Source organism: Protopterus annectens, chromosome 2.part1 (assembly GCF_019279795.1).
Source record: "Protopterus annectens isolate FY-2018-M chromosome 2.part1, PAN1.0, whole genome shotgun sequence".
Lineage (NCBI taxonomy): Eukaryota > Metazoa > Chordata > Ceratodontiformes > Protopteridae > Protopterus > Protopterus annectens.
The window spans coordinates 303,470,762-303,487,313 of NC_056729.1; the positions used below are offsets into that span (position 1 = coordinate 303,470,762).

General features: G+C 39.2%; 1 protein-coding gene across 1 annotated transcript in view; it reads right to left on the minus strand.

Annotated features, from left to right (window-relative positions):
- Nucleotides 1-16,552, minus strand: part of PGM2 (phosphoglucomutase 2) — an 819,165-nt gene that overhangs the window by 600,224 nt on the left and 202,389 nt on the right. The window contains exon 6 of the mRNA XM_044062144.1: nucleotides 8,066-8,259. Coding sequence (XP_043918079.1) covers nucleotides 8,066-8,259 — 194 coding nt within the window. The remainder of the gene's footprint in view (nucleotides 1-8,065; nucleotides 8,260-16,552) is intronic.

The following is a 16,552-nucleotide window of genomic DNA, read 5'->3' on the forward strand; positions in this document are numbered from 1 at the left end:
TCACAATACAAAGTATATTCCATAATCCACTTTGATGATGCCTGGATTGTAAAAGGCGAAAGTGCCAAGTCTCCGGTGATTTTACCTTATTAAAGTGACTATTTCTTGTGGAAGAACACATTGGTTTGTCTGTTTACTTTATTATGAAAGTTAAACCACATCAAGTGAGTCTGTCTAATGTCTATTAATCCTCATAACATGAATCTATTAATCCTCATAACATGAAATGGGACCTCACCAATTTTCACACAATTAACAAAATAAAAGCAGTTACTACAGGGAATTTTTGCCTGCAAATTATTTTATGTTCTAAGTAACTATAATGGAAAGAAATTATAAAAATAGCTTTAGCATTTCACAAACTCTTCTGCTGAGATAATTCAAAATAGGAATCAAAAATAATCAATAAAAACATCAACTATATTAGAGAAATTGCAACAGTCTTTTCCATCTTTGTAACAGGATGAAATAAAATCTGACATGCCTCAAAAACCTGTTATTTAGCAAAATGTGCAGGGAGAAGCTGCAACTGCTCTGAATATCTAGTTAAAAACATTGACTAAGTCTGGGATAAATTCAGAATTCAAGTGACTGTTAACCTGATTTTGTAGGTGAAGAATCCCCACCCCCGAGTGTTTTCTTTAACACATCTAGATCTTTTGTGAAACAAAGTTTTAGTAATTACAAATTCTGCTTCAAATGAGGACAATCTAAACTCTTGTTAATGAATAAATCATTTGAGTCTTTTAGTAAAATATCAAGATGATCACTGACAAATCAAGGATATGAGAACTTGTTTTCCAACAGAACAAACCAGACATGTTTTATTTGAAATCTAAATTCAAGTTAATGGCATGGTGGTAAGAAAAAAGTTTGACTTTTATACAACAGTGTTAAAATATGTACCAAAGCCTGGGAAACAAAACATTCAATATGGAAGTAGGATTTTTGTACATTAGACAGGAAAAAAGTAAAAATCCCTCCTGTTATGCATATCTATAAGGGTTCATGAGATCACAAGATCCCAAAAGGTCTAGAAGGAATTAAGATCAGGATAAATAATGAGGGAATGACTAGCTTTCCTGTCTTTAGTAAAATTACCTGTGTACCAATCTCCAGCAATTATAAAATAGTTCTGAAATTTTTATATGAACTGTATGAATCTCATAAAAAGCTAAGTTGGGCCTGCTAGGGAGCATAAATAACAGAATATTTAAGGAGAGGCACATCTCCAGAGGGGCTTAACTCAGAAAAACTGCAAGAAAATACATTTTCACCAAAACTGCCACCTCACTCACATTTCTAAAGAACATAATCATGGGGATGGTGGGAGAACCAAGTACTAAACAATGTTCTTGGTTTGGAAAAGCAGTCCTGTATAAAAGATTTGTGGATGACATTTTAGTCAATGGTGGGACTGAGCAGCTCAAAAATATGCTTTCAGAAATTAACTCTAGTAGTGAGTTTTTATCTTTCACCAAAGGGGATGCACATTTTAACTGTCAGGTTTTTGGACATTAGCCTCACATGGGACTGTGAAAATTCACAATTTCACAGCTGCATATATAGAAAAGAATGTTTTGTTAAATGCCTGCATTGTGCGAGTGCTCATCCTAAATACATGAAAAAGTACATTCCTAGAGGGCAGATGATCAGGGCCGCAATGTTAACTACTAAGTACAGTGACTTTTTTGTCTGCTGTTCAAGATACTATACTATGTTTACTGAGAGAGGATATGATCCCCACTTGTTACAGCCAAGGAAATATTTAGTAAAAGAGAAAACAAGTTTCCCCCTATTTTAATGGCAGGTATGTCTGTTCAACATAGAAACAAGCAGGAATCACAAGGTGAAAACAGATTTGTTAACAGTTTGCATTTACGAATGACAGTAGATGATGTGAAAATAAAAAGTATTGTTTGGCAGAACTGGATGATTTTGCAAACATAGTGGAGGAAGAACCACAGTTTATAGTAAAAAAGGCCAAATCTATTAAACAATATTTGGAGACTGAGAACACTAAAATATGCAATATGGTAACTAACAAAAATAACAGGAAGTTTCCATGTACATTTTGGGATGTGTGTACCTGCATTTTTGTGTGTCCTAGTATATTGTTTGCACAGTCCTGAATGTGTTTTCGAAGTGAAAGGGCATTATAACTATGACTCTTTTAGGGCTTATTTACATTGCCATATGCTCATGGTATTCTTCATGTTATGCAGGCATGACTACAAGAAAACTAAGAACTAGAATTAAAGAAAATTATTATGCTGTAAGAACTAAAGATGGCAATAATGTACTTTATAACCATACTTTAACGTGATGTTTACAAAAAAATTCTATTTCCTGTATTATTCTAAAGACATGCATCTGGAGATTTTCTCCCCGGGCCTCCGCTGAAAATAGGCTCTGTCCTAGTTGGACTTTCCCAGTCAACAAATATTAAAAATAAATAAATAAATAATTAGAAATATTGCCTAAAAATTTGTGTGGGGATGATTACAGGAAATCTGCATTAAAAAAGGAGACCTTATGGCAATTAAGACTACAGGCCGATAAAAAGCCTGGTTTAAATGAAACTGTATGTATTAAATGTTTTTTTATAAATGCTTTTATAAATGTTATCTGTGACATGAATTTTGAGATGTTCCCTGAATTTTTTATGAAGGTTTTCACTGGATATTGTTAATTTAAATGGGTATTTAAAGGGTTGTCAACTTTTCATGTCAAAAATTCTGGATCAGTCAAACATATTCCTGTGTTCTTCAATGTCAGTGACATTGTCCCTTAATTCTGGACAGCTGGCAACCCTAATTTAACCGTGGATGGAAAGGATGTTTGCTTTTTTATTCTGATGGAGACTTTGGTCGAAAGTGCTAAATAAAAAGATATTTCTTCACTCAGTGGTTGCCTTAGGATGTTTTTGGTTTGGATTTCTAGATATGTGTTTAACCAAACTCTTCTTAATATTTGGCCACTGTTCCTTCAACACATGACTTTTTCTGAAATAGATTTTCATGTGACATTTGGAAAAGGATCTCTTCTTGTGGGAGCTTCAATTGTTCTTACATTTCCATGAGACAGACATCATGAAATGTTCATTTATTAAAGAAATCCAAAATTAACATGACTACCCTACACACCATAAAATAAGGCCTGGATGAGTGCACCCATTAGCTTGCATCTTAATGTAATAACAAATAAGTACTGATAAAGGACAAGAAAGAAGCACATGTTGCTTTCTGCATTTTTATAATACACAATAAAATAATCAAGCCATCTAACATAACTGACCAACTAATGACTGCTTCTCAATCAACACTTGGTCTAATCTGAACAGATTACCACTCAGGAAAAAAAAATCTAACTAAAATTAAAAGAAAAGATAAAACTTGACACCCAGGAAAAAATCTAATTAAAATTAAAAAAAAAATACAACTCAACACTTTAAAGACATATTATCAAAGCAATGTTATAGAACAACAGTAAAAATTAAGTCATATAAGTTGAATTGACCTTCATAAAGGTTACCGCGACACGTACTCATTTTGAAATTCAGAAGCAGTCCTAACAAGGTGCTCAAGCAAGAAGATGTGTAGTACTGTGTCAGGTCGTCTCAGAAGCAGTGCTACTTGCAAATGAGACAGTCTGCATGAGAAGTATATGATAATTACGCATATGCTCGCTCTCCCCTGAGCCATCTGCAAGAAGGCATTTTCAAGCTGAACAATTTAAAGACTTGCCTGGCTATGTAAATTAGCCCTGGGGATTCTAGTGGTAAATTAAGGCTGGGAAGTTTATGAGCAGGTGTATGCGAAGGGCTGTATGTGTATGCGAGAGAGAGAGAGACAGTCCATGAGATGGGGTGGCTATCATACCTCCAAACCCCCATATATTAACAAACACAGTCTACAACATTGTGGGGGGGGAGCATTAGCCACCAGGGATAAAAGTATTATGAGGAAGGGGGGACACCACTAACCACCAGGGATTACAAAAGATATGTGCCTTAGCAGTACTTAAAACAGTACAATAATTGGGAGTGGGGAACTAGATACCAGGGATACTATTCTTGTTCTTTAAAGGCATTAATAATCAGTATGGGGAAGGGGGATTCAGGGGAATACTAGACACCAGGGATATAATGTGCATTGTAAGACTGCAAACTTTTGTGATAGCCTAGGGCCAGTAAAGATGATATCAGAGACATGCAGACAACTAAGGGACAGGTATGGGAACTAATGTGTGTGTGTGTGTGTGTGTGTGTGTATATATATATATATATATATATATATATATATATATATATATATATACATACATACATACATTATAAGTGACTGAGTGTAAGCGATGCCTTCGCCTCCTTGATGGGTCTGTAGCAGTTAACTACCATGGGAAGCACTAATCTGTACTTTGCAGCAGTTAACTGTGATTCACAGACATACAAATGGATCAATAATAAGGTCTCTCCTCATTCCAGCTAACAGGTCTATGAACACAAAATACAACACTGTGTTAACAGGCCCATTTTTATTGCAGCCCTTAATGCGATGCAGTAGGGATTTAATGAACCCCTGGGAATAACAAGTGGGAAATATGGGTCTAAATGTACATAGTTCATACTAATGGAAAATAAATGTTCTCCAGCAGGGTGTTAATGTACAGGTAAAGCCTGGAAAAACAGGTCTGCCACTTCACAACAGTATATTAAAGCAGCAGTGAAGCTGCTAGAGGTGAAAAAAAAGCAAATGTATTCTTAACTGAGCCTTTGACCATCTTACTAAACCAGAAGATAAACTTAGATATACATGTGTTATTAAAATATCATCCGATTTATGAGAGGAATCTCCTTGATGGTTCTAAGGCTGGGTTCCTGCTTTAATCAGCATTTGGTATATTTTCTTTTGCAAAAAACACCAGAGGAGCTGTAGTACTGCTGAAGAAAATTAATGTGTTCTGGTACATCGGCCTTCAGAGGAATAATTTACTAAACACCCAGCAGTATAATTTATACAAAGTAAATAATCACATTCAGTTAAACAATTACAAAATTTAAAAAGACAGTATACCAAAGTCACCTATGAATATATACGCTGTGCAAAGTGAAAATAAACTAGTCAAACATTTAAATATTTAAATTAATTTCCAAATTTAAACCACTTGGGGTAAGTGTACCAAAATTCAGAATGACTCATTACTTGCAAATAAGTCAAATAATGTTGCAGAAGACTCGCTCTACTCCCAATATGTTGCTAAAGTCGACAATAGTATCCCCGCACAAACAAATCTCTCCAACAAACTCAACAGTTTTAAAACCACTGCTTAAACACAGTCCTGGTCCTGCGTGTGCTCATCTCAAGGTAGAGACTTTGTGTTCACCATACAATATTCTCCAAATACTCTCCTTAAACAGAATACACTCAACCTCTCACTGAAATGACAAAACAATTTTTATACATAACTGCTGCCTGTACAATCCACTAAGCTGAGTGTGGGCTTTCTCTTAGTAATCTTCACCTTTGTAAAATCTTTTATAAATGTTACTACTGTACATGGACAAATATAAAGAGAAAATGTAATTATTCAGTCTTTTAACTGGAACTTATAAAGCAATGTAAAAAAATTGGAGCTTTTCTAACTGGGCCTCTGATGAAAATGGGTATTACCCAGTCGGACTATCCCGGTAAACAAAGACAAATAAATACATAAATGTACTCATCCCTCTATCTGCCAGTTTACCCTTAGCCACTTCAATTATCACCCTGAAAAACAATGAACACTTGGCATTTCCTACTGCTAACACGTGTTATACCAGAATATGCCTGTCTGACTTATAGGAAGTCAAGCAACCACTGCTGGCCTGAGGGACTGCCCACCCAAAGAACACCAACTCCTGGCCCATCAACGATAGTCCTCTTATAAATCAGAGGACACAGTAAGAAAGCATCTGTTATCTTTAATACGGAGTACCTTGACTGACATGGTTGGGTTAAATCCCAAACAGTAAGCCACCTAGGTGGGAGATGTGAGAAAACCACACAAGACCAAAACTCAGAAGCCAGAGAGCTGGAGAACAGAGTAACCAGAAGAGGCCCAACTCCTACAATCACACATGGGACAAAACTGTTTTGTGAAAGGGAGAAAGAAAAACATGCAAAACAACATCAAAATTTTTATTCTATACCCGACAATGTTTCATAGAAATGTATAAACTACCATGGGTCCACTTTAATACACTGTAATTTAAAAGTTTGCATTACTGGATGACACTTTAATATTAATAAAGTAAGACTAACACATTTAATATGGGTTTATTTCTGTTGAGGAAGTCCTCCCTTTCAAAATAATGTGTGTGCAAGGATAGATTCTTGTCTGCTGCAAAGGAACTTAAACCGCAACAGCTAGCTGATACAGAATTGTCACAAGCATTGCAACACTAACTTGGTTTCTGACAGTGCATCTTCAAGTCATTTTTATATAAAGGAATAACAACTATGAATACCCTACAATCTACAAATATTTGTGTAGAGTAGTTTGACGTAATATATATTGCATTAACATATTTGTTTTGTGTTTCAGTCCAGCTGTAGTGTATAAACACAGTGAAGGCAGAAGTATCAAGTTTCATACATTTCTTTACAGTGATAAGTCAAAATTAAAACTTACTTGGACAAAGAAAACTAAGTCCTGCATCAGTTTCCAATTCCTACAAATCCTTTAGCTGCACAACGTCAAACATCCTAATGGTAAAGCTCTTCTTTATTGAGAGGCAAACATTTCTTACAAGCAATACTTCCTCTGGATCAAAAGGAAAATGTTTTCCACACTCCATCTTCACGGACAGACAGACTTCTCTTCCATAGAAATATTCTTTCAGCAGCGACAAGCATGCATCTTGGCCACACACACTTTCCTTTTGCAGTGATTGCCAAATGCCGACTTCTTGACCACTGCCACTGCCCCCTCATTTTAAGTTCTCTCAAGCAGTTGGTTTCACTCAGTGACAGCAGTTGCTTGCTTTACTTTAGTGTGGTGCTGACTTCAGGTGAAATGGAGCTCTAGGTAAATGGCCCATGGTGTCCCCCACCTGCTGTCCACTGCCCCCTGCACAGCATTCAGTGACTAGTGGTTTCCCCTCATTCTGGCCTCCTTAGAGCATCCAGGCTAATTTCTTCATTGCTATTCTCACATTCTGCCTCACTCTTCAACTTTTTTTCTGCATCCTTTCAACATATCCTAAAAATCAACACACCACTGTAATAACCAAGGAGCAAATCGGTTAATTAAGCCAAAGATCTGGGAGCCACAAGGTTCACACTGACCACAATTTTATGTTGTAAACTGATGTCAATACATTCCTCAGATCCAATTTTTGCAGCACATCAACCTCTTCATGACACGGTATTTAATGCTGTACCCATGTCACTGTTCTTTTCTTCTGTACAACTTCTATGCTCTTGTCATTATGTATATTTTCCATCACTGCACCACTTCCATCTTCTCTTTTTCCTCCCACTTCATTCCATTTTTGCACCATATATTTGATCTCTTGATATTGTACTCTTATTTTTATATCAGATTTTCTATCTATATTTTAGGAGACTGTATCTTTCAAATTCTGACAGCACTGCTTGCTGAAGCTACCATATGCAGAAAAGATCTGGCCGCGGTGGTGCAGCGGTTAGCGTTGTCACCTCACAGCAAGAGGCTCTCTGGTTCAATCTTCAGCTGGGGTGTCTTCTGTATGCAGTCTGTATGTCCTCCCTGTGGTCATGTGGGTTTCCTCCCACATCCCCAAAGACATGTTGCAAATGGATTGTACACACTCAAACTGGCCCTAGGCATGAGTGTGTGCATGTGTGTGCCTTCTGTGGAAGGTTGCGTGCCGAGCTGGCAACTCGACACTGTCAAAACTCCACTACCTATCATGAGCAGACAAGCTGATCTGCTGTGGCGACCCCTAACCGGAAAAAGCTGAAAGAGCGAGAGAGAGAGAAGCCAAATAGTTATACTAAACAGCTGGTTCTCAATTTTACTAATAAATCAAGCAGTGGCTTACCTGTGGAAACAATGCTGTTTTATGTCTTTAAAGTAATCTTTGTTGATATCATCATATGGATCATGAACGAAAGAACAGCCATCTAAAAGAGAAACATCCCAAGACTTAGGCCATGGTTCCAGATTCTCTTCAATAGCTTGTGCAATTCCATGATCATGGGGAGAAATTATCTGTGCTCCATTATCCCAATACACCTGCAACAAAGCAGAACCTAGAGTAAGAACTAGATATTATTGTATTTAGACAAACAGTGACACTCAAAGTCACCAGAAATTTGTTTACATAGTGAAGAAAGATGTACTGCGTAAAACAATCTAGCATCTCAAGCTCCACAATATTCAATTTACAAAATCCAGTACATAATGAAAGTATCAAAATACATCACTTCAATTTCCAAGGTCCCCTTTCTATGCTATGAACCATATGGCAGAAGAGGCACTTTTATGATGAGTGGGCTTCTGGTCAAAGAAAGCAGCTTAGGGAAAGTAGTGGTAAACTGCCAGCAACGTTAGAGAGTAGGAAGTACATTACATACTTACATAACATTTAAAAATCAGTGGATTAAATAACAGAAAAGTGGAACTAGGAAGCAGATAAATAGTGAAGATGAGGCTATGTTTTTCAACTTCTGGATTCTGAAGAAACTATTATGAGGTAGTAAAGAGAAATTAGTAAACTTTTGCTGACGTTATAAAGAGTGATTCAGTTCACAAAAGGAAACTACAAAAGTAGACCCTGATGACTTATGGGCGAAGTATTTAGGAAGACATTTTGTAGTTAGGTTAGAAAGTAGCTAATTAAGCAGTCAAAAGCAGTTGTAAAGCTAGGGTTACCACCCGTCCCTCTTTACTAGGAACAGTCCCTCTTTGGGCAGTTGTGTCCTGCAAAAAAAAAACCTACAACGTGACAAATGTCCTGAGATTTAAAAACAAAAAACATTTCCCAAGTTTTCTTTAATAGTTGCATAAAACAGTTGTTTTATATCTGAAACACCTAAATGGTATATGAAACAGCACAAGCAACTCAAATACTATAAGAATCATCTTTTATTTGTGCAAAAAACTGAAGTTCTATACTTTGCACTGGCTGTGGATATGTTTCATCCTGCAAAATCTCACATTTTTACAAAAAATGTCCCACTTTGGCCATTTAAAAAGGTGGCAACCCTATATAAAGCGCACTCAGACTCTGCCATAAACTGCTATGAGAGAAAAGTTAGTTAATCTTATATTGATTTCTAGCAATTTGCATTGGTTTACTGCCTTCTATTTTGTATATTGTGGTGCATGTTCATTACACTGTGTCTAATTGTTTCTGTTTTCTTTTGCACATTTAAACGAGGAAAGAGGCAATAGCTGCGTCTCCTGTGAGTCGCACATAAATTAAAATTTTCCTACCCTTCCACCCTGGCTCTATTGTGTTTTTAAACTCAAATGTGTCTCTAGATGCCCACCCCTTACGTTACTTTGACTACATATTTCCTTCCCTGTCCCCTTTTATTGGCTATTGTCAGTAAGCACACATTTATCATTTTGTGAAGTCACTCTCCCTTCAGCTATTTACATTTATTGGCCCTCCCACTGTGTTCTATTAAGACAGAATATTAAGTGCCCCCATCCAATATATCTTGCTCTTTTAAAGTTAGAGGTAATCCCCTTAGATTGCTAAAGCTTGTGTTACCCCTTTCATCTCTAACTGCTTAGTACACACGCTGCAACTTTTAGGATATAGGCCCATATTTTCCATATTACATTTAAAATCTGCAATATCTGGTCCAAAACCACCAATCACTGGAGAGCCCACATTTTGCCTCTCACTAGTCATCTTGGGATTAGGGCTTCTTTTTTTGCTCCTGGGGAGAGAAGGAGCATTGGGATGATATTTCCTGAGAACTACTGATTTCCAGAAAGCCTGATAACTGCATCATAAGTGCCAGCTTGGAATTTGTGCTTCTGTTTTGCTCTTGGCGAGAGAAGGAGTAGAGGGCATTGATTCCTTACTGTTTCTGACTGGTCTGGTTGCTATTCAAGGCATCTACCAGAAAAAGGCTACAACAAACCTACAAACCCCTCCAACACCTGGGACAAGACTACTGATCATCAGACAGCTTGTGGCCTGCTTTTCATCCTGACTTTGGTGCTACTGTTTTGCCTCTGGTGAGTGAAGAGCCAAAGGGTCATTATATCCAAGCAGTATGAATCTGTGATGAGACCAGCACTAGTAGCAGCCAACTAGATGAATCCCCACTATTCATCATTCGTGACAAAGCTATTTCTTTTTTATTTTCAGTAATTACTGCTTGATTAGTTACTGCCTAACCTAACTTCAGAATATCTCTCTAAATACTTGATCCATAAATCAGGGTCTACTTTAATAGTTTACCCTCAAATATCTGGCAGAGCCCTGTACAGATGCAGCCACCTTCAGTTGACATTAGTCCTGTAAAAGTACCCGTGAAATTTCACCAGATGTACATAGATGGATTATATCTTATGTAGGAGGGCCAGTTTGAAGGAGACTGGAGACTGTAAAGTGGTGACCGGGAAAAGTGTAGTTAGGCAGCATAGGATGGTGGCTTGTAGGATGATGTTGGTGAGCAAGAAGAGGAGGAGGAGTATGGGCAGCACCAAGGATCAAATGGTGGAAATTGAAAAAGGGTAAATGTGAGGTGGAGTTCAGGGAAGAGTTAAGACAGGCACTGGGTGGCAGTGAAGAGTCACCAAACAGCTAGATAACTACAGCAGAGCTAGTAAGGGAGACTGCTAGAAAGGTGTTTGGGATGACATCTGGACAGAGGAAGGATGACAAGGAGACATGGTGGTGGAATGAGGAAGTACAGGAGAGTATACAAGAAAGAGAATGTCAAAGAAGTGGGATTGTCAGAGAGATGAAGAAAGTAGACAAGAGTATAAGGTGATGAGGTGCATGGCAAAGAGAGAGGTGGTGAAGGCTAAGGATAAGGCATATGAAGAGTTGCATGAAAGGTTGCACACTAAGGAGGGAGAAAAGGACCTGTAATGATTGGCTAGACAGAGGGACCGAGCTACGAAAGATGTGCAGCAGGTAAAGGTGATAAAGGATAATGAGGGAAACATACTCACAAGCAAGGAGAGTCTGTTGAGCAGATGGAAAGAGTAATTTGAGGGGTTGATGAATGAAGAGAATGAGAGGGAGAGAAGGTTGGATGATGTGGGGATAGTGAATCATGAAGAGCAATGGATTAGCAAAGAGGAAGTAAGGATAGCTTTGAAGAGGATAAAGAATGGAAAGGCTGTTGGTCCAGATGACATACCTGTGGAAGTATGGAGGTGTTAGGTGAAATGACAGTGGAGTTTCTAACCAGATTGTTTAATGAAATCTTGGAAAGTGAGAGGATGCCTGAGGAATAGAGAAAAAGTGTTTTGGTACCAATTTTTAAGAATAAGGGTGATGTGCAAAGCTGTAGTAACTACAGAGGGATTAAATTGATCAGTCACAGCATGAAGTTATGAGAAAGAGTAGTGGAAGTAGTGGAAGCTAGGTTAAGAAGGGACATGATGATTAGTGATCAGCAGTTTGGTTTCATGCCAGGAAAGAGCACTACAGATGCGATGTTTGCTCTGAGAGTGTTGATGAAGAATTACAGAGAAGGTCAGAAGGAGTTTCACTGTGTTTTTGTAGACTTAGAGAATGCATATGACAGGGTGCCTAGAGAGGAGTTGTGGTATTGTATGAGGAAGTCGAGAGTGTCAGAGAAGTATGTAAGAGTGGTTCAGGATATGTACGAGAGTAGTGCAACAGCGGTGAGGTCTGCAGTGGGAGTGATGGATGCGTTTAAGGTGGAGGTGGGATTACATCAAGGATCAGCTCTGAGCCCTTTCTTATTTGCAATGGTGATAGACAGGTTGACAGACGAGATCAGACAGGAGTCCCCGTGGACTATGATGTTAGCAGATGACATTATGATCTGTAGCGAGAGTAGGTAGCACATGGAAGAGACCCTGGAGAGATGGAGATATGCTCTAGAAAGAAGAGGAATGAAGGTCAGCAGGACTAAGACAGAATATATGTGTGTGAATGAGAGGGAAGATAGATGAATGGTGAGGATGCAAGGAGTAGAGGTGGTGAAGGTGGATGAGTTTAAATACTTGGGATAGATAGTTCAGAGTAATGGTGAGTGTGGAAGAGAGGTGAAAAAGAGAGTACAGGCAGGATGGATTGGGTGGAAAAGAGTGTCAGGAGTGATTTGTGACAGATGAGTACCAGTAAGAGTGAAAGGGAAGGTCTACAAGAAGGTAGTGAGACCAGCTATGTTATATGGATTGGAGACAGTGACATTGACAAAAAGGCAGGAGTTAGAGCTGGATGTGGCAGAGTTAAAGATGTTAAGATTTGCACTGGGTGTGACGAGGGTGGACAGGATTAGGAATAAGTATATTAAAAAGAGTCAGCCCAGGTTGGAAGGTTTGGAGACAAAGCCAGAGAGGCAAGATTACATTGGTTTGGACATGTGCTGAGGAGGGATGCTGAGTATATTGGGAAAAAGATGCTAAGGATGAAGCTACCAGGTAACAGGAAAAGAGGAAGGCCTAAGATAAGGTTTATAGATGTGGTGAGAGAGGACATGCAGGTGGATGGTGTGACAGAGCAAGATGCAGAGGACAGGAAGAAATGGAAACAGATGATCCGCTGTGGCGACTCCTAAAGGGAACAGCTGAAAGAAGATGATGATGACCTAGTTGTACACAGGGCAACTTGTTTGCGGTGACAAGCACTGCCCCAGAGTTGCAAACCAAATTCCCTTTTTGACTTTAGATGGTTGCTGTGAGAATATAAATTAATCAATAAAAAGGGCCTGTTGCCATGGATATGAGCTGTCACACTATCTCTGTTATAAACTTGGTGGATATGGGCACCCTGAGGCAATGCAGAAATTGCCTCATGGTTGCTTACAACCAACTAATTTCTAAACAAAGTGACAAGGTATGTGAGAGATGTATTTTTAAAACTTCAATGGAGGCAAAAACTCTTACATAAAAGAACTCCTAATGTCAAAGCTCTTACATAAAAGCAATCCTAATGTCAATCAGGTTGTCAGTAGTACACACGCTGGACCCATCACACACAATACAAACTAAAGACATAGAACCACATATGCTGAGACACTTAAATGATACCATCAATAATCCTAAAGGTCTCCTAGACGATATACACATAAATGCCCTCAGCAGCCATAAATGCACACTTTCAAAACACCCACATCACATCAACACAAAGCCACATCTCACAAAGCCTCAGCTTCTAAGCCTATAAGGTAAGCCACCACACAATCCATCATTCTGGTCACTGGAGACTCCATTGTGAGACACACTGATGTCTCTCTCTCTCTCTCTCTCACCAGGCCAAGTAAGGAGAAAGTCATGGTCAGCTGCTTATCAGGGGGCCAGGATTCACCATATTACACACGCACTCAGGTCACTGAACCAGTATGAATCGGTCCTAATTTCTGTGGGTGTAAATGACTTGAGACATACCTCCATAAACAGTATGAAAAGAGACATTATCTCTGTGTGTGTCCCTGGTGGGTATGAGTTTAGCACCAAGCAGCATTCTACCTTCTACAAGGGTAATGCCACAATACAAACAAAAAATGACTGATTTTAATAACTGGCTTAGTTTTTGGTGTCTTTCTAAGGGGGGGGGGGGTGCAACGTGTTAGCAGGGAAAGTGATGATCAACAAACCATGCTACCTTGCCAGGGATGGTCTATACCTTTCCGAACAAGGCTTTTGAATATTAGCTAAAACACTGTCCTCTCCCACAGTGCCTTTTTTAGGCAAAACCAAACTGAAAATACGTCTGACATAGCAAATCAAAACCAAGAAAATCTAAAGGTATTACTGATCAATAAGAGGCTAAACAAGAAACTCCACTCCCTCTAAGCTCTACTCACCATAGAGAATGCGGATATTTGTGCTGTCACTGAGACACAGTTTAAAGCCATGGACAGCACCCCGGTAGTGCAAGTCTATAATGCCTTCATCACATACAGACTAGCAACCACCCAGGCAGAGTCTAAAGAAGGAGTTGCCTTGATTTACATAAAAAATAAATATACCTCAAGGCTGGTCAAACAGAATGATGTACATGAGCTTCTTCACGTTCAACTCACAACAGGTAAAATCCCATACCACTTCCTTGCAAACTAAAGGCCTCGCTGTATGACCTAGGATATCCCTAACACATACTTATGCTTAATGGAAACAATCACTATCCATATTCATGGCTGACTAATTGCTCCACAATTAACTGGGAATCACATATGACACAAAGTGCAGACAGAGAGATTCCTGGATTTTGTAAACACAAACTCCCTGGACTAGACTGTTAATAAAGTACCCAGGGGCATAAACATACTGGAGCTGATTTTCACTAATATGGGAGAGTGCTGTACATCCCTAGTGTAATGTCCTTTCTGCTAAGCTCAGACCACAAGTCTCATTTGAAGTAAAAATAAAACCTGGAATCCCAGCCAACCCTGGAATGTTCAGAACCACTCAAAGACTTACCTCCTACCACTAACTGATAACCTGTACCCTCAAGCCCTGAGAATACTTCTGCCTACATGGAACTGTTCAAAGACCCCATATACAAGCATGTTAATAGCTGAATAGAGGCAGCTATACTCACCAGGAATAAGTACAGAACTAACTTAAAAACAAGGCACCTTGGCGGAATCACAACATCAACAGGTTGTATATCAGAAGGAAGAAGAGCATGGCAAAAGTTAAAATGTGTAGCACACAGCATGATAAAAGTGCTCTCAAACTAAATAAATACCTCAGGAGGACAAATAAAGCCTACCAAAGTCAGATTTAAAGAAATGTTGGCCTCCCAGGCCAAGGACAACCACAAAGTATTCTTTAGCAACCTCAAAAGCAATACACAATTGTGGCAGAGCTCATTGTTAAATGAGCCACCTATACTAAGCCACAAGATACAACACACCTATTGGCATATAATTCAGCTCTAACTTTACCTCTCTCTCCTCTACTTCCCCTTAGAAAATGCCAGAAAATATAACTCCCCCTACTATCACTAAGGAGAAGGCCCTCATGGTCTCTCTCAGGCCAATAACACTGCATCAATGGGCCCAGCCAATATCCCAGCCTGCCTTCTAAATTGCATGAAACATAACCTATCAGGCCCTCTGGAATCACTATTTAACTGTAGCCTCCAAACAGGCTTCGTGCTGCATGAACTGAGAACAGCAATCATTATCCCTTTGCAAAAAGGCTGGCCATCTACTGACCCTGGTAACTACAGACCCATAAGTCTCACTAGTCTCATATGCAAAGCCATGGAAACCTCCAGACACTGGAAGGACAGGTCATGCCTACTCAACCTCAAACTTATTTGAGAAGATTGCCAAAGCAATGGACGAGGTCAAATGTTTCACGCTGCCCACCTTGACCAGGCCAAGGCATCTGACAATACCTCACCTCAGGTATTGTTGACAAACTCAAGAGGTTAGGTATAAACTGTTACGTCACCTGCTGGACAGCCAGCTGGCTCACACCCAGGAAGTTAAAACTGGTGAGTCCGACTCTATAAAGAGGCCAGTCATAAGCAGAGTCCCTCAGGGATCGGTCCTGAGACTACTCCTTTTTGCCATTTTCTTTTCTGAAGTAAAGACCAACATCAAGAGCCACTGGCTAACCAGATTTGCAGAAGAATGCAAGTTAGGAGCAGTCATAGAATCCCTCACAGACACTAATGTTCTTCAAGAAGGGTTGGCAGACAAATATAACGTGTCAGAACCATGGACTAAAACTTAATGCCAAGAAATGCATAATAGTATCCTTTGGGAAGTCACACACCTGGTAATTATCATACTGAAAACACATCCCTAAAAGTCGATCCAGTTGTCAGGGACTTTGGGGCACAGAAGCGTGTTTACAGTAGTGAGAAAATCATTTTATGTCATGCAACTTATAAGCAAAGGTATGCCATCTAGCTTAAAGAAGGCCACTGTTCCACTCTATTCGGCATTCAGATTCGTCAATGAGTACAATGGCCCTTTGGTAAGTACCTAACCAAGCATATCCAATAATTGGAACATCCACAGAAGTTCCTCACTGAAAGAATACACAGCATGAGTAACATGTCCTATGCAGACCAACCCAAAGCTCTTTCCTTGTAGTCTATTTCCTACAGGCTGTTGAGAGAAGATCAATGCTTGGCATACAAGGCATTGTCGGACCCCACCCTGATGTATCTTCAAAATAAGCAGCACCAGAATTACCCATTCTTAAGATTTAAATCTCGTCTCTGATATAAACAGGACCAGCTAGAGGGACAGCTATATATCCCAAGCAGACAGGTATGTATCTCAGAGACTACCCCTTCTCTGGACCAGGCTCACCCATCTACGTGAAGCAGAGTTGCTCCCTACCCCAATTCAAGTATAACTTGGACAACTGGATGGGGAACAAGAAATCCATCCCT